Genomic DNA, 26,418 nt, shown 5'->3' with positions numbered 1-26,418 from the left:
AAGATTTATTTTCTTTGTGCAGAAAATAAAATAGACTATTTTTCAATTATTAAAAAAAAAAAAAAGCTAACATAAAAAAGGACACACACCCTGTTCATTGATTTCTTTTTTTCTTTTGTTTTTTGAAAAATTATGATGGGCTGATGATAGCCTTTATGCTGGATTAAGTAGTTTGCATTTGTTTCATTTGATAACCTTTTTTTCCTTTATGAAAGTTCCATGTCATACTTGTTTTTTATATTCAATTATGAATAAATTAGGGTTAGAATTTTCTTTCCTATTCTGGTTTAGTCGAAATTTATCAACTAATTTTTAATTTAGTGATATTTTTTTTTTAAATCTGAAAAAGATTTTGTGTTTAGTCGATGATAGAAAGATATTCGAAAACTTAGAATTCAATATATAAAATTTAGCTAAATGATGTGGAGATTAATTATGTTAGGTAGTATATTTGGGTGAAGGGCAAAAGTATTCTTCCATTGATTTATGTATTTATATTTAATTATTGGTGCATTTTCGTTCTTCAAATTTATGAAATTCCAAAACTATCTTAAGGTCCAGAATGTCCTGAACAGAAAGCTCCCTAAAGACCCAAACGCACAAGCACCTCTTGGTTTTTCGTTATCCCCAACTCACCACGCTTCCACAACCCAAACCCATACGGGTCATATCAGGTAGGGCGCCAAAACACCCCAACGAACCTCTCTCTTTGTCCCTCTCTCTCTCTCTCTCTGTTTCCCTCTCACACACAAACAGATAAGAAAAAATGGCTACAGAGTCAGTGAGAGTGTACAGTTTCAGCTTCAATGGGTCTCAGACAAGGCCAGCCATTCCTCTCTCGCCAGCTCGCTTTCTGGGTCTTCGTCCCCGACCCTCTTCTTCTCTCACCTCATCTTCGCTTTCCCACTTCTTTGGGAATGTGCGGCTCAGCAGTTCCAACTCCTCAAAGCTCTCTATTTTACGCCAACAGAGCCGAAGAAACCTCTCTGTTGTCGCTATGGCTGCTGATGGTATTTTTCTCCTCCTGTTCTATCTCTTTCTATTCTTTAACTGCTACTATCTTGTTGAATTTTTGTTCTTTAAAGTGTTTTCCGGGTACCCAATTGCCCAAGTTGTTGAATTTGGGTTATTCTGTGAGATTGTATTCATTTTATTTTGGTTCTTAGTTTAAGTGAATCAGAGTGAATATTTATAACCAAAAGCATGATCTTTTTAGTTATAATAAATGACCCTCATGTTTTGTTTAGGACTTTGCTATTCTAATATGTCTTTTTGAGAAGATATGGACCGTATGGTTTATGTATTCCATTGTTATCTATTTCTCTGACTTCATTGTCAATTTGCAACCCGATTAGCGTAGTGTCTTCCTGCTATATTGTAGTTTAATTTAAGTTTATTGAAGGAGATTATTTGAATGTTCTATGCATATGAGTTTGACATCCATTTAATTGTCTCTGGAACTTATAATGATATGAATTCAATCTTTTGGAATGTGCACAAATGATGCCCTTCCCAACAATTCTGGGAGTTAGCATCTCCATGTTTATTTAGCTACTTTGATGCTAGATGGGAACACAATATTAATGTTTTTACTGTCTTTTCAAGGGCATGTTATAACTGAACGGTGCTCCATAATAATACATTTCTTGGTGTTTCTTTAACTGACTTTATAACTATGCCTGAAAACTCTTTGTACTTTTTTCAGTTTGCTTTTGATTTTTGTAAAAATGTTAGTTTATCAGCTGACATAGCAGAGCTGAATATGTTTTATTTGTTTATCTGTATGACAGATGGAAAGCGTGCAGTGCCATTAGAAGATTATCGCAATATAGGAATTATGGCTCACATAGACGCGGGGAAGACTACTACAACTGAACGGATTTTGTTTTATACTGGAAGAAACTATAAAATAGGGGAGGTGCACGAAGGAACAGCAACTATGGACTGGATGGAGCAAGAACAAGAAAGAGGCATTACCATAACTTCTGCTGCAACCACAACATTTTGGGACAAACACAGGATTAACATTATTGATACTCCTGGCCATGTTGACTTCACCCTTGAAGTGGAGCGAGCTCTCAGAGTACTGGATGGTGCTATATGTTTGTTTGACAGTGTTGCTGGTGTGGAACCTCAATCCGAAACTGTGTGGAGACAAGCTGATAGATATGGGGTGCCCAGAATTTGCTTTGTCAATAAAATGGATCGTCTTGGAGCAAACTTTTTCAGAACAAGAGACATGATAGTGACAAACTTGGGTGCCAAACCACTTGTACTTCAAATTCCAGTAGGTGCAGAAGATAATTTTAAGGGAGTTATTGATCTCGTGAAGATGAGAGCTATACTTTGGTCTGGAGAAGAGTTGGGTGCGAAATTTGTTTACGAGGATATTCCATCTGATCTTCTGGAGCTGGCTCAAGAATATAGGTCACAGATGATAGAAACCATTGTTGAATTAGACGATGAAGCTATGGAGGGCTATCTAGAAGGAGTTGAACCTGATGAAGAAACCATTAAGAAATTAATTAGGAAGGGAACCATCTCAATTAGTTTTGTGCCAGTGTTATGTGGCTCAGCTTTTAAAAATAAGGGGGTACAACCTTTGCTTGATGCTGTCGTGGATTATTTGCCTTCACCTCTTGACGTGCCACCAATGAAGGGGACTGATGCAGATAACCCAGAAATCATTATTGAGAGGGCTGCAAGTGATGATGAACCATTTGCTGGGCTAGCATTCAAGATCATGAGTGATCCATTTGTGGGATCCCTTACATTTGTGAGAATCTATGCAGGAAAGCTAGCTGCTGGATCCTATGTACTGAATGCAAACAAGGGAAAAAAGGAGAGGATTGGTAGACTTCTAGAAATGCACGCAAACAGTAGGGAGGATGTTAAGGTAGCTTTAGCTGGTGATATTGTTGCGCTTGCAGGCCTAAAAGATACCATTACAGGTGAAACATTGAGTGACCCTGAGCATCCTATTGTGCTTGAAAGAATGGACTTCCCTGATCCTGTAATTAAGGTGGCAATTGAACCCAAAACTAAAGCTGATGTTGATAAGATGGGAGCTGGTTTGGTTAAGCTTGCTCAAGAAGACCCTTCTTTCCACTTCTCACGGGATGAAGAGATCAATCAGACAGTTATTGAAGGGATGGGAGAATTGCATCTTGAGATTATTGTTGATCGCCTCAAAAGGGAATTCAAGGTCTGTATCTGCTACTCCATGTTATTTCTGATTCTTTATTTTCCAGCTTAAAGATGTTAGATGTTGTTTTTATTCGTGTTTGTTTTCTGTTTTGGTATATTGTCTTAATCTCACCCATGTTATGCTTGTATCTTATGTATACAGTTATTCTCTGTACAGGACTTCCATTCTTTATTAAAGGACAGATGTCAATTCATTGTTGATAATGTGTCAATAACAAAACGGGCCAACATGTTCAATTCATGATTGACAATATTGATACAAAATCCGTCCTTTAGCAAAGGAGGGAGGTCCTGCATAGAGAATTTCAACTTATGTATGTGTGTATAAATATTAGTTTGCACCTACCTACAGACATAAGCATTTTATACACCTTTTTGAGTTTTTGTGAAACTGATTTGCACACAGACGTGATCCTTTTCTAGATTTCACTTGAAATGCTATATTGTGGTTTCTTGAAAATTTTCAATGAATGAATCCTTTGGATGTATTGCTGATTTGAATTTTCATAACTGGGGTTGCTTCATCTGTACAGGTTGAAGCCAATGTTGGAGCACCCCAGGTAAATTACAGGGAAAGTATTTCCAGGGTTGCAGAAACGAGGTACGTGCACAAGAAACAATCGGGTGGACAAGGTCAATTTGCTGATATCACTGTGCGTTTTGAACCCATGGAGCCTGGTAATGGATACGAGTTCAAGAGTGAAATCAAGGGAGGTGCTGTGCCAAGAGAATACATACCTGGGGTGATGAAAGGATTAGAGGAGTGTATGAGCAACGGTGTGCTTGCAGGCTTTCCTGTCGTTGATGTACGCGCTGTACTAGTTGATGGTTCTTACCATGATGTCGACTCAAGTGTGTTGGCATTCCAATTGGCAGCCAGAGGAGCTTTCCGGGAGGGGATAAAGAAAGCTGCCCCGAAAATGCTTGAACCGATAATGAAAGTCGAAGTTGTTACACCTGAGGAACATCTGGGAGATGTGATTGGTGATCTCAACTCCAGGAGAGGTCAGATCAACAGCTTCAATGATAAACCTGGTGGTCTCAAGGTATGTCTAAAGACTCATGACCGGATTATGTGATGTTAGTGGTCTCCAAATTGTTTCAGCTACTAATCGAATTACTGTTATGTTGCTAATAATCTGTATTTTTGCAGGTGGTTGATGCGCTGGTTCCTCTTGCAGAGATGTTCCAATATGTTAGTACACTGCGGGGCATGACAAAAGGTCGTGCATCCTATACCATGCAATTAGCTAAGTTCGATGTTGTTCCTCAGCACATTCAGAACCAGCTTGCTGCCAAGGAGGAAGAAGTTGCAGCTTGATTTTGTTTCCCTGTGTAATCAGGGACCACTAAAATATTTCCCGACTCATTATTTAAGATCCAAGAAAAACGAGGGTTGTTCTTCCTTCTTATTTTTCATTTTTATTTTTTACTCTCTAGCAAAAGACTTAAAAGAGTGCACAGTAATTTTTCCTCAAAAAAGGGCGCTACGGTTTTGATTTTAACAAAATCGTAAGACCAACGCTAAAGCGGCAATAAAAATTGTAATTCTGCACAATTTTGGTCATCCGACTCTCGCTTGCGGGGCACAGCAAAAGATGGAGAAATGGGCATTTGGCCTCATTCCCATTATTGTGTTTCACTGTAACATAGTTAGTTGCTCCGCAAGAGCCAATATAAGCCAAAAACCACCACGCCCATTTTTTAACAATAAATCATACCACACCTTAATCTTCTTGTTGCACATTGAGAGAGCAAGAGAGATAGAACATTGAGAGAGAGCAAGAGAGAGCAAGAGAGAGAGAGATCTAACATATCAAAAACATCCACACTAGTATTGAAACGCAAAATTTTCCAAAATGAAAAGTTGTGAGCTAATTACTCAAAATGGACATCGGAAAGTTACAATTTGAATGAGCAAAGGCTTGTTTTTTACGTGATTGTATCTTTCCCCTAAGTTCATCTAAGCTGGACAATTCCAGCACTGACCAGCTTCTGGATCTTGTTCATCACCATTGGGTTCTTTGTGTGTTCCTGAGCTGCCTTGGGATTTTCCTGGAAATCAGTCAACACCTGAACACATCCCAAAAAAAAAAAAATATATATTAAAATTTAGCCCCTTCATACGCCACACATAAAAATGAAACTGAAATAACAAGTTAACATCAGAAGCAAACGCTCTAAATTATGCTGACCTGTCTCATAACAGGATCTTGGAGGATATTCTGAATTTCTGGGTCCTGCATTCCTTTAGCCTGCAAGAAGCATCAAATTCAATAACATATTCCAATCTCAAGGAATCCAATCAGTGTTGAAGAATGTTCAAGAAAGCCGTACCTGTCTCTCCTTCAATTCATCGGGACTCAGATCCCCACGGCTAGCTTTGTTGATTTGCTGAACACATCTGCAATCAATTTCAAATTGTAACATACAGTTAACATGAAGTAAAATTCAGAACAGCAAATTCTAGTCTTGTAAACACACCTTCGCACACCATCAAGCAATTCCTGGTTGCTAGCATCATGTTTTAACCCCTCCTGGTATGTTTCCAAAGCTTTCTCATATTCTTTCATGAAAAACTGGACAGCACCTTTTCTGGTATAACCCTTTGCAAAGGTTGGATCAAGCTCAATGCACTTCTCTGCATCCTTCAATCCCTCGGGCATTGCCCCGAGTTTTGTATAGCAAGCAGCTCTGTTACTATATGCCTGCAACACCAATAACATGTCACAAAATATTGAAAGTAATTTGGATTATCAACTATAAGTACATTGGAGGTTCTCCCACCTTTGGATCCTTGGGGTTCCTTCTCAAAGATTCACTGTAATGCTTAATAGCCTCTGGGTACTTTTGCTGCTTGAAATATTCATTGCCTGCAAATCACCGGCAAACAGTCAAGTTAGAAATGCATGTACAGAAATAATGTTTTCCCCACAATCTTCCAATCACACTGAAGTACAACCCCACTCTCACATGGACACAACTAAAGTACTTGTAGCCACTGAATTTCTAACCTAAGAAGCAGGTTCGCAGCATCATATGAGTCATATGAGCCTATGGTTCTACCAAAACGAAATGACTCATGAAAACAGGATGCAATTCATGCATAAATATGCAAGCACGATAGAAGAGACACCAGTTATAAAAAAAGCATTTAAAAGATCCAAAGGTTACAAGCACATCAAACAGAAGGACAAACCTTTCTCACGCTCCTCGTCAGCTAACTTTGGATCAAAATACTCTTGTTGCTCTAGCTCCTTCTTTGCTTTCTCAGCATCATTCAATTTCTTCAATGTATCTGGGTTGCGATGCTCCGTGAGAGCTTTCTGGAACATCTCAATAGCAGGTTCAAAGTCCTTCGAGCCTTTTGCCATCTTCACCAGCGCGGTTCCCTTCCTAGTCAAAACCTTTGCGATCATCTTATAGTCTGCCCTTAGCTCTCTTCCCCTTTCCACAGCCTTGTCACAGTCTTTAATACAGTCCTCCAACTGCAAGAATATAATAGTGACCCTTGCATCAACATCACTAACAAGCTAAAAGATATCATGGTGGCAAGACAGATAGTTTCCAACAATACTATTTCCCTCTTTAACACAAGGAAAATCAAAGGTTACATAATAAGTATGGTATGAACAAGTGGAGAGTGGAAACAAACACCACAACACTGAAATTATAGGAAAACAAAATATGAAATAAAAGAGTGGCACACATGAATCCAAAATTAGTTTCACTGTTTCACGATAGTCCACCACATCCAAATTGCTATACAAAAGAGAATGATTGAAATTTAGGTAAGCAGAAAAGGCTGGGCCTCAGTTGAGCAGGCATAATTAGAAGGACATCTCAAGGCCAAAGTTGTCTCAGTCTCTTAAGGAAAAACAAGAACAACATGTACAAAAGACACAAACAAGAGGTCAGGTAAGTCAAACTGAATCCAATCTAAGAGGGCTCAGAGCTCAGCAGCTATGCAGAAGTCCATTGTCATCAATTTGTTCATTTTTTAATAATAAGCAGTAGAAAAATGAGTAAGGGTTACGAAAGATAAAACCCATCTGAAAGAGCTAATCTAGGTACTCTATAAAACACCAAATGTTATTGTATTGGCCGAAACCTAGTATGTTAATTTCTTCAAAAAAAAAATAACATACTAGGTTTCTAAATCACACCAATCTCCTCTTTTCCTTGAAGCAATGAAATTTACTGCATTAAGCAACTTCATCCAAACCCATAAAAATTGATTATATATGCTAACAATACAAGCTCATAGTCAACCGTACTAACTTCAACAAAACAAAATCCCACAAGTAAAAACTACTATGCAATTTAACCAAAAACCAATCACCAAACACTAGATATGCATTCCATACCTGACCCATCTCCAAATATGTCGCAGCGCGATTCATGATATACGAAATGTCCTCATCATCCAACTCCATAGCCTTGGTATAGTGCTGAATGGCAGTGTCGAAGTCCTTCTTCTTGTAAGCGGCATTGCCAGCTTCCTTCTCCTTTATGGCCTCGGCTTTCCTCTTCTTGGCCTCACTCTCCTCTTCGCTCACCTCCATCGGCTCCGGCTCAGACTTCTTCTCCTCCTTCCGCGGCTCGGGTTGTTTCGGCGCCGGCGGAGACTCCGGTATCTCCTCATCCTCCGCTCCCGCCGGCCCACCGCGGAGCTTCACGTTGAGCAAAACCCCAAGGGCTTGCATAACCCTCTGGTCCTTCAAATACAGATTGAGATTGCTAGGGTTTGTCTGAATCTCCTGCATCATTTTCACAAAATCGGGCTGCTGCAAAAAGGCACGGGTCGACGGGTCGGCCGTGAGCTTGGCCCACATCTCGGGACCCGAGAACGCGTCCCCAAATGGGTTCATAGGCGAGGGTCCGGCGCGTGACCGAGCCGCACCGGCCTGAGCGTCGGCCAAGCCGGACTTAAGAGCCTCGTTGTTGGGATCGATCTCGAGACCTCTCTTGTACGCCGAAATGGCGTCACCGTAGTGGCCCAAGCCGACGTGAGCCGCGCCGAGGCGGCTGTAGCCTTTGCCCCAATCGGGCTTAACCTCGACGGTCTTCTTGGCATCGGCTAGGGCTTCGGAGTATTTGTTGAGCGATGCGTAGGCGGCGGATCGGTTGGAGTAGAGGACATGGTTGGTGGGAGCGAGGTTGATGGCTTCCGTAAAATGAGTGACGGCGGCGTTAAAGTCGCCGGAGGAGAAAGCTGCGTTGCCTTTGGCTTTGGCTTCGTCGGCCATTGCTGCTAGATTTGGGAGAAAAAGATTGCAGAGGAAGTTGAGGTATTGCAGGTGTAGGGGATTGAGGAGGAGACGGGGAGAGCTTTATAAGATAGGAGAATGGTTTTCTTGGGGTACCAGAGACTTCTAGTGAGTGTGGGGTTTGTTTGGGGTTCTGGAACCTTCTGTTGGCCTATTGACTCTACTATTGGCATTTCACGCGATACGATATTCCTGTGAAATTAGTAAATAACCTTTTGTTTTCTTTAGTTTTCCTAAAAAATAAAATAGTAAAAAGGAAAATCTGTTTCTAAAACACCCTAATGTACTTTTAAGAAGAAAAAAAAAACTATTTACATAAACCAGAAAAAGAAAATGAACCACAAAAATGCTAGCCCCTTCACTTCTCCTACTCATCTTTTTGTGACATAATTTAAAGGACACATTAGACGTGTCAAACGTATCGTGCCAGCAAGTATGATCCTTTAGAGTTGGCCCATTTGATAATTAGAATCGTGTCGGATTCGTATTGGGTCACTAAACATGCCGAGATGGGCTTTAAACAAGCGATCTAACCAAAAATACAAGTTATGTCATGTTAGACTAGTCCGTTTAACACCTCTACGCCACATTTACGAATGCATGTAATGAAACCTCCAAATTTGGACAACAAAAACTACCTTGATTCACGAAGAACGAGAGAGGGAGAGGCACAAACGAAGGACGAGAGAAGGAGAAAGGCAAAGGCAGAGGGTAAATATTGAGGCTTAATGAAAAACTCATACCTGAAGATGCATTGCCTGGAAGCCAAGCCTAAAAGAGAGAATAAATACCAATTTGGGCCTGGAAGCCAAGCTTACCTTGTGGGAACGAAACTCCTACTTGCACAACACTGCACTATAATTCGATCTATAGTCACACAAATCACATCATAGAAGCAATTCAAATAAAGACTAAGAATTCATCAACTTAAATAGAAAATTGAGTTTGTTTATACCGGAAATAAACGGCCTATGACCACCGAACACGTGGACATGATCGATATTGATCACAGAACCCCTTCGGCATGCTTCCTACCGAAGCCGTCTATCTTGGCCCTTTTTTACCATCGGACACATGTCATGCAAACAATCCGTGTCCACAGTCCCACATCGGAAATATGAGCACAGTGCACACCTCCCAAGGCCTATTTAAAAAGACCCCTATCCCCAAAAGGAGGGGAATCAGAACGAACGGTACGCTACCGATTGATCTGTCAGTTAACATTACTAAAACTGTACTTACTAAAGCATCGGAGAGCCTTCGGCCGGTACCACACCGGTACCCCAATGACTTACCGAACGCTCCTTTTGCAGGTACTCACCCTTCCGAAGCAAGACGTCTTCCGAAGATAGTCACCTGCCGAAGGCACAATATCACTAAGTTGGCGAAATACGTGCCGAACCACTTTTTCGCATCAACAGTTTGGCGCCGTTTGTGAGAATCCAGAAAAATCATCAACCCACTATCTCCAAAACACATGGGGACCACTTCAGTACCCACGTTCTTATCGGAAGAAGGGGTACCGTTCAGAAGGCAGAGCGGAGCTAGCCCAGCGCTACCCCTATGTACTCCCTTCGGAAACACCCCCGCAACCCAAACAACCGCCGAAGCCGAGCTGGTAGTCCAAATCGCGTCCCTACGGAAGGACATGGCAAGGCTTCAGGAACACAACAACCTTCTTTCGTCCAAAGTGGACGAAACCCAGCAGCTACTCCACCAGCAGCACACGCAGAACATCCAGACAACTCACTCTTCCGAGAGCTTGCAGACCCCCCATAGGAAGAAGAAACACGAGAAGGTAGCGAGGGCAACGCCCGCACCTTCCAAACAGTTGGCAGTTCCGGCACCCAGGGATCAGCCGCACATCCCCAAGAAAGTCTACTCCGATTGCCGACATCGGATTAACGATCGGGAGGCAGAAAGACAGAGGTCTCCGATCAGGATTAGCGCTCGACTAAGGGACTCACGGATGAAAAACCTAGGAAGCAAGTCGCCTATTCGGAAGGTTAGAGGGCTAGAGGCCGCAGAGGAGTCGGAATCCGAATTTATCCCTTCCAGGACGCAAACTTCCATCTACCGTTCGGCAACGCCTTCACGGTACTCGGGGGTTAATTCATTAAACCTACAAAGACGATCGGAAGATTATGGTTCCGAGGAAATCCCTAGCCGAGACCCTGTTGTCTGACTCCTTTTTCAGAAAGTCCAGAAAATGGAAAACGACAACGCTCGCTCCCAAGAACCGGAATGGTGAAAGCTTCGGCCCGGACCATTTACTAGGCGCATCTGAGACTCTCGGCAGGATAGGGAAGTGCAGCAACTGCGTATACCGTTCTATACGGGAACGGAAGACCCCTTAACACACCTCCACTCATTTCAGTCCGCCATTGGATGCAAGGGCCTGAGCGATGAAGGGCAGTGCCTGCTATTCCCGTCTTCCCTTACCGAAGCAGCCCTGAACTGGTTCTACCGGTTGGAGCCGGAAACGGTAGATTCCTTCGACGAGTTGAAGCAGATTTTCCTCAATCACTTCATGATCCAAACGGACCGTCTTTACTCTGCCGATGATCTGTACACGATTCGGCAAAGAGAGGACGAACCGTTGAGAGAATACGCGGCGCTCTTCAGTCACGAATACTCAAGGTGTCCGGAAACAAACGATAGGGCAGCCTACGGCGCCTTCAAAAGTGGCATTCGGTCCTCGCATTTCCGATACCTAGTACACAGCAGCAACTGGCGCACGTACGACGAACTGATGAAGCAGGCGGCAATCCACGCCAAAGTCGAATACTTCAACTCGAAACCCGGGGTCTCGACGCGGCGAGGAGATGCCGAACCAAGTGCTTATTCGGCAAAGGCTCCACCCTACGAGAGAGTCGACCCATATTTGACGGGTCATAAGAGGAAAGACGACCTTGCCGATCGAAAAGAACACCCGAAGAAGGGAAAATGGAGGTATGGTCGCAACGACCACCGAGCGCCCCTGCCGAATCGTGACCACGGCAACGAAGTCTTCACCCTATTGAACACTACCTACGAGGCCGTCCTGATGAACGAACAAGAAATACCGAAGCCGAACCTGCGAAGACCCAATCGGCAAGACAACCGGGATACCGGTAAGTTCTGCCGATACCATCAGCATAACAGCCATAATACGGAAGACTGTATAAGCCTAAGAAAAATTGTCGAACGGTTTATCAGAGAGGGGAAGCTAGATCAGTACATCGCCAGGCAGCCACCGGCGCCGGTACCGAACTCAACTAGGCAGAGAAACATGATAAGTACTATCAGCGGTGGCCCCACCATCGCTGGAATGAGCAACCGTTCAATGAAGCAATACGTGCGTGCCGCACAATTTCCTCAGGTATTCGGCATAGAGGTGAATTGGCATCATGAAATACCGAAAGTTCATTGGGAACCAATCACATTTTGCGAAGAGGAGGAAGAGAGCATCCTCTATCCCCACGACTGAAAGGACCCGCCCCGAATTTTCTCAAAATCCGAGACGAACCCTTTGGAATTCCTGACATCACCCCGATGCCAGGCCCACTTACAAGAAAACCGAGACTTCCTGCCGAAATTTCGGCAGAGTCTCCCCTATAATTTGGACATTTCCCAAAATTTCAACCTGCATAAAAACACATTTAATATTCCCAACTGGCAGCATGCACAATATAATTTCATGCAAATTCTCATATATGGCCTTCGGCCTTCCAAAATTCTCAAACAACTACCAAACAATTCAAATACCAATTATGATTAATATTTAGTCTGCGGCTGCACCTAATAACCTTAGGCTGCCTACGTACCCTCCTTGAGGGATCAAGCCACACGTAATTCTTCCCTAAAACTCAGTTCCACACTTGGGCGATGCCTTATTTCATTTCTCGGTATTTCATGGAATCTCCCCATACGCCGGTACAACCAACGCCACGTATGGGGCCTGTCAACACGCCGGATAACCTACGCCACGTGCGACCATGCCATATTATCATAATATCTCCCCATACGCCGGTACAACCAACGCCACGTATGGGGTCTGTCTCAACGCCGGATGACCTACGCCACGCGAGACCTGCACATCATATCACATAACTCCCCATACGCCGGTACAACCAACGCCACGTATGGGGCCTGTCCCAACGCCGGATAACCTACGCCACGCGGGACCTCAATATCATATCACAAAGCTCCCCATACGCCGGTACAACCAACGCCACGTATGGGGTCTGTCGACACGCCGGATAACCTACGCCACGTGCGACCTCAACATAATATCACAATATCTCCCCATACGCCGGTACAACCAACGCCACGTATGGGGCCTGTCTCAACGCCGGATAACCTACGCCACGTGAGACCTGAACATCATATTACATAGCTCCCCATACGCCGGTACAACCAACGCCACGTATGGGGCCTGTCCCAACGCCGGATAACCTACGCCACGCGGGACCTAACTTTCACTTGGTGGTACTTGTAGTAATTCCAACATCCGGGAAGGTACCTAAAGTAGTGCGTATAGCACTCCAAACTGACACTTTAGACTCTGTTGTACCCTTGTACAACCATATATAATTATAGTCATATAAATTAATTCTAATATTGTGTAACCCTCCACAATCATCTAGCACCCGATAATCCCCCCTAGAAAGGTGAGATTACTCCGGGAGACTCGCGGTCAACCAAGGGTCAAACTACCCTAACCCTGGTCAACCGGACCTGTAGAACCCACGACTTCCGATTTCGGATCCGAACGTCCCTATGGGTTCTACCAGGTATAGGACACTTGTCCTGTGAGTTTGGTTCAGATCGAACGGTCGGATTGCTCACGATCGCACGATCTGACAATTAATATAAAATACAAACTTTAAAATTATTATTCGGAACATCCGGGGCTCCGATTCACAATCAGTGAATTCCTACACGATCCTAGAATTACCTAGATTAACATATATTAAATTTGGGACCATCCGACGGTCCCAACCTATCGAACCCGGATAACGCATAATATGCGATTATCCGTTCGATAGTCAAACGACGTCCGAATTGAGATCCGTGAAATCCTACGCACTCGTGACAACCTAAGGATCTCATCGGAACACATTACTACTTTTTCTACAGTGCCCACGCGCCGCCGCACGCGCCGGCAGCGCGTGGGTGCCTAAAGCGATAACGCTTCCCCGGAAAATCTCAAAACCACAACTCCAAACTCCTACCCTAGGTATATCACCCTATTTGGAGCCACTTTTGTTCTTGGACCTACCCCAAAAAGTGGCCGGAAATGGCCGATCACGGCGGCCGAAGTTTCGACCGATTTTCAATTCGAAAATCGAGTGATCTACGCTAAGAATCGATCTAATCCTACCCAACCATCAGCTAGAGCAGCTTGAGAGGTTCAAAATCCATACCTGGGTCGACGGAATTGGTGGCCGGAGGAGGGAGATCGACGGCTTTGAAAATCCGGCGACGTCGGCCGCTTCTTCTCCAAATTCCGGCGAAACCACGGCGGCTGGAGGCGGGGGCTGGCTGGGGTAGGAAGAGGACGACGGCCCGGTCATTTTGGTACCGGTCCCGTCGTCATTGGTGGCCGGAAGAGAGCACGGCCGGCCAAAATGTGGCCGGCTGTCGCGCGCGAGGGAGAGGAGAGAGAGAGACCCGCGGGGGAGAGAGAGAGAGAGAGAGAAAAAACCAGATTTTTATAAAAATCCCATTTCGAAATATTTACGATTGTGCCACTGGGTTTCTTTTGACCATATCTCTCTCGTTACAACTCCGATTCGAGCCCACTACGTGTCTATGAACTCGTCTCAGTACGACCTATCCAAAAATACAAGTCACGGTCCCAAACTCTCACCGGTTAAAAATATGACTAAAATACCCTTAAATAATTAATTAATTAAATGAGGGTAAATTTTGGGGAAATTTGGGGTCGGGGTGTTACAGACGACCCGATGATCATCCGAGCAGAAATTACCGACTACGATGTAGGACGGGTACTGATCGATACCGAAGCTCGGTGAACGTGATTTTTGCCGAAGCTTTCCGAGAGATGGGAATAAAGAACAGCCATGTCAACCGACAGTTGACACCTTTGTTAAGTTTCTCTGGGGACCTAATCCAACCGGTCGGTAGCGTAAAACTGCCAATCACCTTCGACACCGCGCCAAGGAAAACGACGGTATGCGATCAGTTCCTCATCGTTGACTGCCCGACAACGTACAACGTCATAGTTGGATGAACGGCACTCACCAGGGTCAAGGCACATCTTTCCCCCCACATGCTATTGATGAAGTTCCCTACCCCCAACGGCACAGGGGCTGTCCGAGGAAATAAGCTAAGCGCGCGGACTTGCTATGCCACGGCCCTCAAGTCAACCTCTTTCAAACTCCCCGACGAGACCATGTCTGTACAGGGAGTACCGAACGGTAGAGGACCAGTTGACGACCCAAGAGATGAGTCCCCGACTCCTCACACACAACCTGCCGAAGAACTGGAGACGATAACCTTGAGCGAGGAGCAGCCCGATCGTCGGGTTAGAATCGGCACCAAACTCACCCCTGCCCTCCGAGCGCAGTTCATAGACTTCTTGCGGCACCATTCGGAAGTGTTCGCGTGGTCCTATGAAGATATGTCTGGCATAGTGACAGGACCCGACCCAATTTTTGCTTTGGAATTCGAGCCAAGTCCTGTGCGTGTCCGACACCTGGCGAATGTCGGGCACAAAAGACCTTTTTATCCCTCTCGTTTCAAATTCTTTTTACACTTTCCCTTAGACTTCTACCGAAAATTCGGCAGAGTCTCCCCTGTATTTTGACCAAACCAAAAGTTTTCCACCTGTTAAACAATCAAATAAGTTCACACCAACTGCCAGAATATCTCAAATAACAGATTTCAACTCCAGTTTTTCAGTTTCAAATAGATATCGGAGCATTTTCTAGAGTTTTCAGGGTTCTAAGGATTTTCCACAAAACTATACCTTATTTGGTGGCGCGGAAGCTATGAACGGCCCGTGGTGGATCCTGCGCACTTCTACGGCCTGTGGGCGAAAAACAGGTTAAAAACGTGAGTGGACAAAAATAAGGTTCTTAAAAACAAGCTAGAACATAATAACCCCCGTTTGAAATACATAGGGATATAAATCGCTAATTTGTCTCTATGTCAAAACAAGGTATTCAAATAAGCATGTAAAGCGTGTTAACGAATATACTCGTATACTGAACAAATATATAAGGATATAAATGCGCGAATATCAAAGAAACTGGTATAAAATAACTGAAAGTCATAATTGAATAAAAGAAAACTCAAAATCCTTTGAAAATACCACCTATTTGTACCCTTGTCGTATCCGTCAATTCCCCTGGCAGGTCTCGGGCGCCACGCAGTCTACCCGAGCCGCAAACTGGCGAAATTAGGGGACTATGATCAGCCTGATCCGCCAGCAGGTCCTCGATGACACCAAGTCAGCTCGAGTCGCTCTGGCAGGATGCAGGGGACCGTAGTCAGCCTGATCCGCAATCCTGGCAGGTCTCGGGGACACAGAGTCAGCCGAGCCGTAATCCTGGCAGGTCTCGGGACACCAAGTCTGCCGAGCCGCAAATCCTTGCACTCACGGTCCGAGCGTCCCCGTAACTCGTGAGGCAAAGTCAAGTGCACTGACGTAAACTGAAATCGGACTGGATGTCCGTAGACATCGGTCCAACTCTGGGTAATCACCAAATAAAGAGTGGGTACATGGTGGTTCTAAAATAAACTATTTTTAGAAAAATCTAATAGCTCACTGCCTTTTTGTGAAACTGACATTTAACTGCTGTCTCTTCTGATAGAGTTCTCAAACTCTGCTTTTTATATTACTTGAGCTTCAGTAACTAAACAACACGTAAATCAAAGCATTGTACCGCTCACATCACGTTTGAAATAAATAGTTCATAAAACTTCTTCAAAATCAATAATCAAATTAACCCATATAAACTAACTTATAAAAGCTTATTTGTATAAAATCATTATAAAATCATTTAAGTAATCTCATTTATATAAATCATTTATATAACTCATGCATACAAAATCGTTTATGAAAGAAAGTCCACTCATTGATGGTCCGAACTAATTGGACCCTTCGAAGGTCCCTCCTGCGGGTCGACTGGATCTCTGGGGCCTGATTATCCATGAATAATAAATCAATAAACTGCTGAATAAAAAGAATTTAAATTAAACACCCTGCCCCCGGCTCCTAGAAATACGTGCACTCGTTTCAAGTTACTCCTATGCCCACATTAGCCTTTCAGACTATTAGATCAATTTTGAAAGACTCGACGCTTGACTAAGCGATAAACCACCAGAGCGGCCAATCCGGGACCCCGTGGGTCCATGGTCTCCAATGGCCAATCTGGGCTTCTCCGAAGGTTCCTGATAGAGAAGGAACCATGTTCTGCGAGTTTGGTCCGAAACGGACGGTCGGATTAGCCGAAATCGCGGTATCGCTTAAAATCCAAACCCTAGCCCCAGGGTTCGCGATTTCGGAGTATCCGGAACTCCGATTCGCAATCCGTCGAATTCTAAACGATCCTGAAATCATGTAGACCGACATATCCAAAATTCAGTGTAATCCAACGATTTGACGTCACTGCACCCAAGGATTGCGCGATATGAAAAATCCGTTCGGGGCTCAAACGGACTCCGAATCCAGATCCGCGAAATCCTACGCGCTCGTGACGACACGAGGGTCACAAAACTGTACAGAATTACTTCACCACCCTCGCCACACGCCCCAGCACGCGCGGGCAGATTTGGGTGTCTTAAGCGATTTCGGGTGGTCGAAAAATCTCATAACCAGGACTCCAAACTCCTATCCTAGGTAAAACACCCCATTTGGAGTCACTTTTGTTCTTGGACATACCCCAAAAAGTGACCAGAAACAGTAGATCACGGGGGCCGAATTTTCAATCAGATTTCAAGTCGGAAATTAATCGTTTTAGAGCTAAACTCGATTAAAACCCATACATCCATCAGCTAGAACACGAAAAATAGCTGAGAAACCATACCTTACTCGATCGATTTGGTGGAGAATTGAAGGAGAAAATCGAGCTGGAAGTTTGAACACGAAATCCGGCAAAAATGGAGTTTTCCGGCAAGCTCCGGCCACGGAAACTCCGGCGAAGGGTCAGAATATGACGGCGGTGGAGTGGTGGTTCGTTTGGTACCAACGGCAGAGATCGGCTCCAAGCGTGGTGGTCGTGGCGACGATGAGAAGGGAGGAAGGTCGGCTGGCGCGGGCTGATCGGGAGGAGAGAGAGAGAGAGAAGAGAGAGAAATGAGGAGAGAGAAGGGAGGAAGGGATAAAAATCTGACTTTTTGACCAAATTACCATTTTGCCCTTCGCGGTATTTTGATCGTATTTTCTTCGTTACAAGTCCGATTCGGGTCTACTCCGTGTCTACAGACTCGTTTCGCCGTGCTCTACGCAATGGGGTAAGCGGAATGGCCAAATTCTTTTCCGATCAAAAAGTCAACTTTTTCCCTATTAAATAATGCGAGGGCAAAATTTTCTTTTTGCCAGAAGATATTAATCCTACTTTTTAGATATTTTATTTCTTTTTAGATATTTTGTTTTGGGTTATTACAATCTACCCCCCTTATAAAAATTTCGTCCTCGAAATTTACCTCCTTGTCGTTTAAAGAGGGGGAATGACTGCTCCTGTATCTGCAACTTAGGTTATTATATAGCATGTGTTACTGAAAGCTGGACACTTTCTATTCCAATATCTGAACTGCTTGTTTCCCACACATTCTATAATCTCATTAGATCTGATTCAGCTAGGATTTGGCTCCCTTGCTTCTTTAAATCTCACTACATCTTCCTTAGGCGAGAAATGTTGAAGAATACCCAACTAAAGATCCTTCTTCTAGTATCTGCATAACTTCTTGCCAATCCTGGGTTACTTGAATCTTTTTCTGCTTAATCCAATAAGGTTCTTTATTTCCTACAACACTTTCATATTTCAATAAACCTTGCTTAACATTTCACCTTCATACTTGGGTGGTCCATACTATGTCTCGTATAGGGCAGCAATTGGAAACATTTTAATTGTAGATACCAGTGGCAATTTGAGATTTGTAATCTAAGGAAAGTTAACTACTGTCACTTGAGACACTCTCTCAAAATGGTATCTTTTCACCCCAAACATTCTGAAACTGCAGTATACAACACTTCAGTCGCTCTTTTAAAGTTTGGGTCATTCACTTAGGCTGATCGTCTATCTGGGGTGAATTGCAGTATTAAACTGCACTCAATTTCCAAAAGCTTCCTTTAGCTGAGTCCAACTGGAAGATAACCTGGATTTCTTGACCTAAACCATAGGGACTGGTATTCTTAGCGTCGCAAGATTTTATCTGTGAAAATCCTTGCCAGTTTGTTCAGACTATACTTGGCTCTCACCTGCGGAACCTACACAGACTTACTGAATTGATCCTTAATTTCCTACACTCCACTCTGCCTTCTCTATGTTCAAGGAGGCTGAACACAAAATCCATCGTAAGTTGCTCCCGTTTTCTTTTCAAAAATCGAAGGTGATTGCAAGAACCTTGTTGATTCTTGTCGCGAAGCTATTCCTTGCTGACAAGTTCTACTGTTCCTTTCATCATAAGAAGCTCCTTGTAAGATCTTCATTTTGAACCTTTGCTCTTCATGTCATATAATTCAACCTTTTACGCATAAGAGTCAAATCGAGATTCTGGAATTAACCTGCACATATTCGAGTTCTTTAGCACTGACTTTCCCTGACAAGTAATTAACAGTGCTTCCTGATTATTCGTATCCAGCTCAACTTTTGTCCTACTAACGCTGATAATCTATCTCCTTCGGAGATAAGCCACTTCTCTTGAGAATTTCATACTGAGCGTATCTATAACCTCTGACCATTTTCTCCGTCTCAAGTTTTCTTCCTCCAGTATAAAGAAATTTGGTAACTTCTTGTGATCTGTAAAGATCTGGCATATTTTCTCATAAAAATACTGTCACCCACCTGTTAGGCCAAACTTTCTATGGCCTGTTTCAAATCATGAATAGAATACTTTGATTTATACTCCTACAATTGTTGAATCACAAAAGTGCTCATTCTTCCATACTGTACCAGCACAAACCTAAATTCTTATGACCACAATACTGTAGTATATCAAGTTCCCACTAACCTCCTGCATTACTGAAATTCACACTGGTCTGACCACACCAATAGAACTTCCTTCTTTGCTAAAAAGATGAGCGGCGTCGCCATGGTGAACAACTTTTCCACAGGGCGACAGTAAAAATCGACTTACCTAGAAAACTCTGTACTTCTGTAACACTGATTGGTCATAACTAAATTTACTACTGCTTCAATCCTTGAGGATCAACAAAATACTTTCAACCGAAATCATGTGTCCCAAGAAACTCACTCTGTCCCTCCAACATGCACACTTGCTGAGCTTGGCATAAAGTTACTGCCTTCTCAGAGTCCACCACCTAATGTTTAAATACTTCACATGTGCCTTCTGTTTCTTAGAATACACCAAAAGGTTATCTAGCTACACGATCATGAGGCGATTTCAATACCACCCAAACATTCTGTTCAAGGGGGGGTCCAAAATACAACTGGCACATCCCTTAATTCTTTATATCATGACCAGGAATTCAGAGTCCCCATACCTCATTCAACACGCTGTTTTAGGTACATATCCAAGCCTCAAATCACTTGTTAGAAAATCCCTTAGTACTCCTTAGCTTATTAAACAATTCCTTACTGTGAAACCATAGACACCTATTTCCATACGGTGATCTTATTCAGCTGCTTTGAGTCCATGCATAACTTCTTGATGACATCTCCTTTCCTTAAATAACACTTGAACACTTCAATGAGGAATACACTAAGCTGAATGACTCTCTTCGCTATCAATTCCGGCAATTTAGTCTTTAGCTTCTTCAACTTACTGGTGTCCTGTTGTACTTTACCCGAGAAATAGGCTTCATTCCTGGAGCGAACTCAAAAATAAACTTGATCTCCTGATGAAAAGGTAGTTTTGAGGTACAGTGTCCAGCCAAATCAATCCAATCCTAGGATGACCTCCAGTCAACCATACCGAAGGGGAATTTAATCTGTAACTGCAGTAAATAATGCTCATGCTTCCTACTAAGTCATGTTATACTGTGCATCTGCAGGTTTAAAACTGTTACTACATCCCTTCAGCTGACTGCTTCCTCGACTAGCCATACTGATCTGGGTTCATCGCTAAACAGAGCTTCTATAGACTGTGGTGTTTCCTGTAAGTTACCTTGCATACTTGTTTTGCTGCAGAAATGATCTTTTTATACTAAGGGAACAGCGGCAATCCTTCTGGAAAGGTTTAGACTGTCCATAATATTATCCTCCCGTAGTACTCCTCTAGCAGGGCCCGGAATAATGCCTACCACACCTGGCACATTAGGGCGTTGTCTCCTGTTAGAGTCTGACAACAATTGTCTTCTAACACTCCTGGCTATACCAGCCCCATAACAATTTCCAATATTACTATCTTGGCTGGTACTTTCACTGGAACTAAATTCAGATCGGTAGCCTCCATATCTGCGGCCATTCGGTGATCGGAGTCTGTAATCACCACTGTAGTTACCTCTTTTAAATTCTTCCTGATTAGCATGACCCATATCCAAATACTGTGCACAGAGTGCACCCCATGGTCTGCCCAATATCTGGCTGGGGCAGACATCACCACGATACCAAAGTTAACCAACTACTAACTGATCACAATATCTTGGATGGAGGCTTTTAACCTTATCGTAACCAGGTACTATCTCTTACTTTTCAATCTCTATTAGTAGAAAACAATACGTGAAACCTTTTTCTCATACTCGGGTCCAATCATTATCCTCTATTCTGCTGCAAAAACTGCTGCCTCCCCACCTTCTGTAGACTTGTAGATAGGACTGACTATCAAATTCTGCTCTAAAATGCTTGTCCCGTACGAGTCAAAGGATTTTGGTATCACTTCTTAACCAAATCCCGCCAATACTCTATTCTTATGTGGAACAACCATGACCTCCATTATCTACTCTACTCCTTCAATTTAATCCTCTTTTTACTACTAAGTACCATCATTATCCCAATTTATAACTCTCAATTCTTTTTACTGGATCCTCCTATCTCACTGATGAGTCTCTGGCTGACTAAAGCCTGAGCTAACAACTCCAAGGTTTACGGGATATTTGGGTCTCCCCGTCTACTAGGTGCAGTAAATACGGCTCCCTACGAGCCTCTAACAACAAATTACTCTATCGGTTCAGATACTGGTGTAGTTCCTGTCCAACTTGGAAATCTCATCTCCTTACGTCGGGATGTCTGTCTAATTTTCCTACGGACACCACCACCATTTGGGCCTAACTTGAAAAGGGAACGAGGATGCACAGAGTACGAAGTCTACAGGAAGTAAAACCTATGCTCTGATACCAAATTGATAGGACCCGACCCAATTTCCGCTTTGGAATTCGAGCCAAGTCCTGTGCGTGTCCGACACCTGGCGAATGTCGGGCACAAAAGACCTTTTTATCCCTCTCGTTTCAAATTCTTTTTACACTCTTCCTTAGACTTCTGCCGAAAATTCGGCAGAGTCTCCCCTGTATTTTGACCAAACCAAAAGTTTTCCACCTGTTAAACAATCAAATAAGTCCACACCAACTGCCAGAATATCTCAAATAACAGATTTCAACTCCAGTTTTTCAGTTTCAAATAGATATCATAGCATTTTCTAGAGTTTTCAGGGTTCTAAGGATTTTCCACAAAACTCTACCTTATTTGGTGGCGCAGAAGCTATGAACGGCCCGGTGGTGGATCCTGTGCACTTCTACGGCCTGGGGGCGAAAAACAGGTTAAAAACGTGAGTGGACAAAAATAAGGTTCTTAAAAACAAGCTAGAACATAATAACCCCCGTTTGAAATACATAGGGATATAAATCGCTAATTTGTCTCTATGTCAAAACAAGGTATTCAAATAAGCATGTAAAGAGTGTTAACGAATATACTCGTATACTGAACAAATATATAAGGATATAAATGCGCGAATATCAAAGAAACTGGTATAAAATAACTGAAAGTCACAATTGAATAAAAGAAAACTCAAAATCCTTTGAAAATACCACCTATTTGTACCCTTGTCGTATCCGTCAATTCCCCTGGCAGGTCTCGGGCGCCACGCAGTCTACCCGAGCCGCAAACTGGCGAAATTAGGGGACTATGATCAGCCTGATCCGCCAGCAGGTCCTCGATGACACCAAGTCAGCTCGAGTCGCTCTGGCAGGATGCAGGGGACCGTAGTCAGCCTGATCCGCAATCCTAGCAGGTCTCGGGGACACAGAGTCAGCCGAGCCGCAATCCTGGCAGGTCTCAGGACACCAAGTCTGCCGAGCCGCAAATCCTGGCACTCACGGTCCGAGCGTCCCCGTAACTCGTGAGGCAAAGTCAAGTGCACTGACGTAAACTGAAATCGGACTGGATGTCCGTAGACATCGGTCCAACTCTGGGTAATCACCAAATAAAGAGTGGGTACATGGTGGTTCTAAAATAAACTATTTTTAGAAAAATCTAATAGCTCACTGCCTTTTTGTGAAACTGACATTTAACTGCTGTCTCTTCTGATAGAGTTCTCAAACTCTCCTTTTTATATTACTTGAGCTTCAGTAACTAAACAACACGTAAATCAAAGCATTGTACCGCTCACATCACGTTTGAAATAAATAGTTCATAAAACTTCTTCAAAATCAATAATCAAATTAACCCATATAAACTGACTTATAAAAGCTTATTTGTATAAAATCATTATAAAATCATTTAAGCAATCTCATTTATATAAATCATTTATATAACTCCTGCATATAAAATCGTTTATGAAAGAAAGTCCACTCACTGATGGTCCGAGCTAATTGGACCCTTCGAAGGTCCCTCCTGCGGGTCGACTGGATCTCTAGGGCCTGATTATCCATGAATAATAAATCAATAAACTGCTGAATAAAAAGAATTTAAATTAAACACCCTGCCCCCGGCTCCTAGAAATACGTGCACTCGTTTCAAGTTACTCCTAGGCCCACATTAGCCTTTCAGACTCTTAGATCAGTTTTGGAAGACTCGACGCTTAACTAAGCGATAAACCACCAGACCGGCCAATCCGGGACCCCGTGGGTCCATGGTCTCCAATGGCCAATCTGGGCTTCTCTGAAGGTTCCTGATAGAGAAGGAACCATGTTCTGTGAGTTTGGTCCGAAACGGACGGTCGGATTAGCCGAAATCGCGGTATCGCTTAAAATCCAAACCCTAGCCCCAGGGTTCGCGATTTCGGAGTATCCGGAACTCCGATTCGCAATCCGTCGAATTCTACACGATCCTGAAATCATGTAGACCGACATATCCAAAATTCAGTGTAATCCAACGATTTGACGACACTGCACCCAAGGATTGCGCGATATGAAAAATCCGAAGTTTTGGCCAGATTTCAAGTCGAAAATTAATCGCTTTAGAGCTAAACTCGATCGAAACCCATACATCCATCAGCTAGAACACGAAAAATAGCTGAGAAACCATACCTTACTCGATCGATTTGGTGGAGAATTGAAGGAGAAAATCGAGCTGGAAGTTTGAACACGAAATTCGGCAAAAATGGAGTTTTCCGACAAGCTCCGGCCACAGAAACTCCGGCGAAGGGTCAGAAAATGACGGCGATGGAGTGGTGGTTCGTTTGGTACCAACGGCGGAGATCGGCTCCAAGCGTGGTGGCCGTGGCGACGATGAGAAGGGGGAAGGAAGGCTGGCGCGGGCTGATCGGGAGGAGAGAGAGAGAGGAGAGAGAAATGAGGAGAGAGAAGGGAGGAAGGGATAAAAATCTGACTTTTTGACCAAATTACCATTTTGCCCTTCGCGGTATTTTGATCGTATTTTCTTCGTTACAAGTCCGATTCGGGTCTACTCCGTGTCTACGGACTCGTTTCGCCGTGCTCTACGCAATGGCGTAAGCGGAATGGCCAAATTCTTTTCCGATCAAAAAGTCAACTTTTTCCCTATTAAATAATGCGAGGGCAAAATTGTCTTTTTGCCAGAAGATATTAATCCTACTTTTTAGATATTTTATTTCTTTTTAGATATTTTGTTTTGGGTTATTACACATAGACCCTGAGATCATCAGTCATAAACTCAGCATTTCCCCCACTTATAAGCCTGTAAGACAAAAGCGCCAATCGTATGATGCCGAACGATACGAAGCCATGCGCACAGAGGTTGACAAACTTCAAACTATCGGCTTCATCAGGGAGGCTACATATCCGGTATGGTTGGCAAATTCGGTAATGGTCCGAAAAGCTACAGGCGGGTGGCGAATGTGCGAAGACTATACCGATCTGAACAAGGCCTGCCCAAAGGACTGCTTTCCGTTGCCAAGGATAGACCAGCTCGTGGATGCCACCGCCGGGCACGAACTGCTCAGTTTCATGGACGCCTATTCAGGATACAACCAGATTTTCATGCACCCTTCCGACAGCGAACACACCGCCTTCATAACGGACAGAGAGTTGTACTGTTACAATGTCATGCCGTTCGGCCTGAAAAACGCGGTGGCAACATATCAGAGGCTTGTCAACATAATTTTCGCCATATACATCGGGAGCATCATGGAGGTTTACGTCGATGACATGTTGGTAAAGAGCAGAACTGCCGAAGAACACCTGCACAATTTGTCAATCATGTTCGGCATACTGAAAGACTACCGGATGAGGCTGAACCCGATGAAATTCCTCGGATTCATGATTAGTCACAGGGGTATCGAAGCGAATCCCGAAGAAATAAAGGAAATCATCGACATGGAGAGGCCGAAGACGACGAAGGACATTCAAAGCCTTACCGGACGCATGGCGGCCTGGACTCGCTTCATATCAAAGGCTACCGACAAATGTGTACCGTTCTTTAAAGCCTTGAAAGGGGGCAAACGGAATATCATATGGACTGCCGAGTGTGATAAAGCGTTTCAAGACTTAAAGGACTACATGGGCAAAGCACCCCTTTTATCAAAACCACTACCTGGGGAGATTCTCTCCCTATACCTTTCGGTATCTAGCACTGCCGTCAGTTCAGTATTGATTCGAAAACCAGAGAAAGCAGAGTTACCGATTTTCTATGTCAGTAAGGCACTCCAGAGTACTGAACTTCGGTATCCCCCATTAGAGCAGCTTGCACTAGCCTTGGTGGTCTCGGCACGAAGACTTCGGCCATACTTTTAAGCACACGGAATCAAAGTTCTGACTAACCAACCGCTCCGGCAGGTGCTCCAAAAACCAGAGACTTCTGGCCGATTGATCAAATGGGCGATCGAACTCGGAGAATTCGACATACAGTTCATTCCAAGGCCCGCCGAAAAGGATCAGGCTATGGCCGATTTCATCTCCGAACTCACCCCATCAACAGCACAGCCGACACCCGAGCCGCTAATCGAGACCGGATTGCCGGAGGAACGAGACGTCGAACGCTTTGACGTCTCAACTCCCGTATGGATTCTGCACGTCGACGGCTCGGCAAACCAACAAGGATGCGGAGCAGGCTTGGTATTGACAACACCGGACGGACTCAAGATCGAGTACGCCCTCCGATTCGACTTCCGAACCTCCAACAATGAAGCGGAATATGAGGCTCTCTTGGCTGGCCTTCGGTTAGCCAAGAGCATGAATGCAAAACAAATCAAAATTCACAGCGACTCCTAGCTCATTGTGAACCAGGTAACGGCAGACTTCGCGGCCAAAGACGCTTCCATGCACGCCTACCTTTCGTCTACCCATCAGCTGCTCCAAAGCTTCCGAGCCTACGAGATCAAGCAGATCCCCAAAACTGAAAATAGCCATGCCGATGCATTGGCACGTCTGGCTTCGGCAATCAACGACAAAATCGGA

General features: G+C 43.9%; 2 protein-coding genes across 2 annotated transcripts; one reads left to right on the top strand and one right to left on the bottom strand.

Annotated features, from left to right (window-relative positions):
* On the top strand, positions 557-4,765 carry LOC18777319 (elongation factor G-2, chloroplastic). Its single transcript, XM_007210291.2, has 4 exons — positions 557-1,010; positions 1,791-3,205; positions 3,741-4,253; positions 4,361-4,765. Exons 1-4 carry the CDS (start codon positions 767-769, stop codon positions 4,526-4,528), a joined length of 2,340 nt encoding a protein of 779 aa, XP_007210353.1. The 5' UTR covers positions 557-766; the 3' UTR covers positions 4,529-4,765.
* LOC18776912 (hsp70-Hsp90 organizing protein 3) lies at positions 4,997-8,622 on the bottom strand. The gene is made up of 7 exons (XM_007210440.2): positions 7,575-8,622; positions 6,407-6,695; positions 5,995-6,080; positions 5,692-5,915; positions 5,545-5,611; positions 5,403-5,462; positions 4,997-5,280 (listed from the first exon to the last, which is right to left on the bottom strand). The coding sequence occupies exons 1-7, from the start codon at positions 8,454-8,456 to the stop codon at positions 5,167-5,169; spliced, it is 1,722 nt and encodes a 573-aa protein (XP_007210502.1). The 5' UTR covers positions 8,457-8,622; the 3' UTR covers positions 4,997-5,166.

This window comes from Prunus persica, chromosome G5, assembly GCF_000346465.2.
Source record: "Prunus persica cultivar Lovell chromosome G5, Prunus_persica_NCBIv2, whole genome shotgun sequence".
Taxonomy (NCBI): domain Eukaryota; kingdom Viridiplantae; phylum Streptophyta; class Magnoliopsida; order Rosales; family Rosaceae; genus Prunus; species Prunus persica.
Note: the sequence above shows the minus strand (reverse complement) of the source record. Positions and strands in the feature narration are given on the sequence as shown.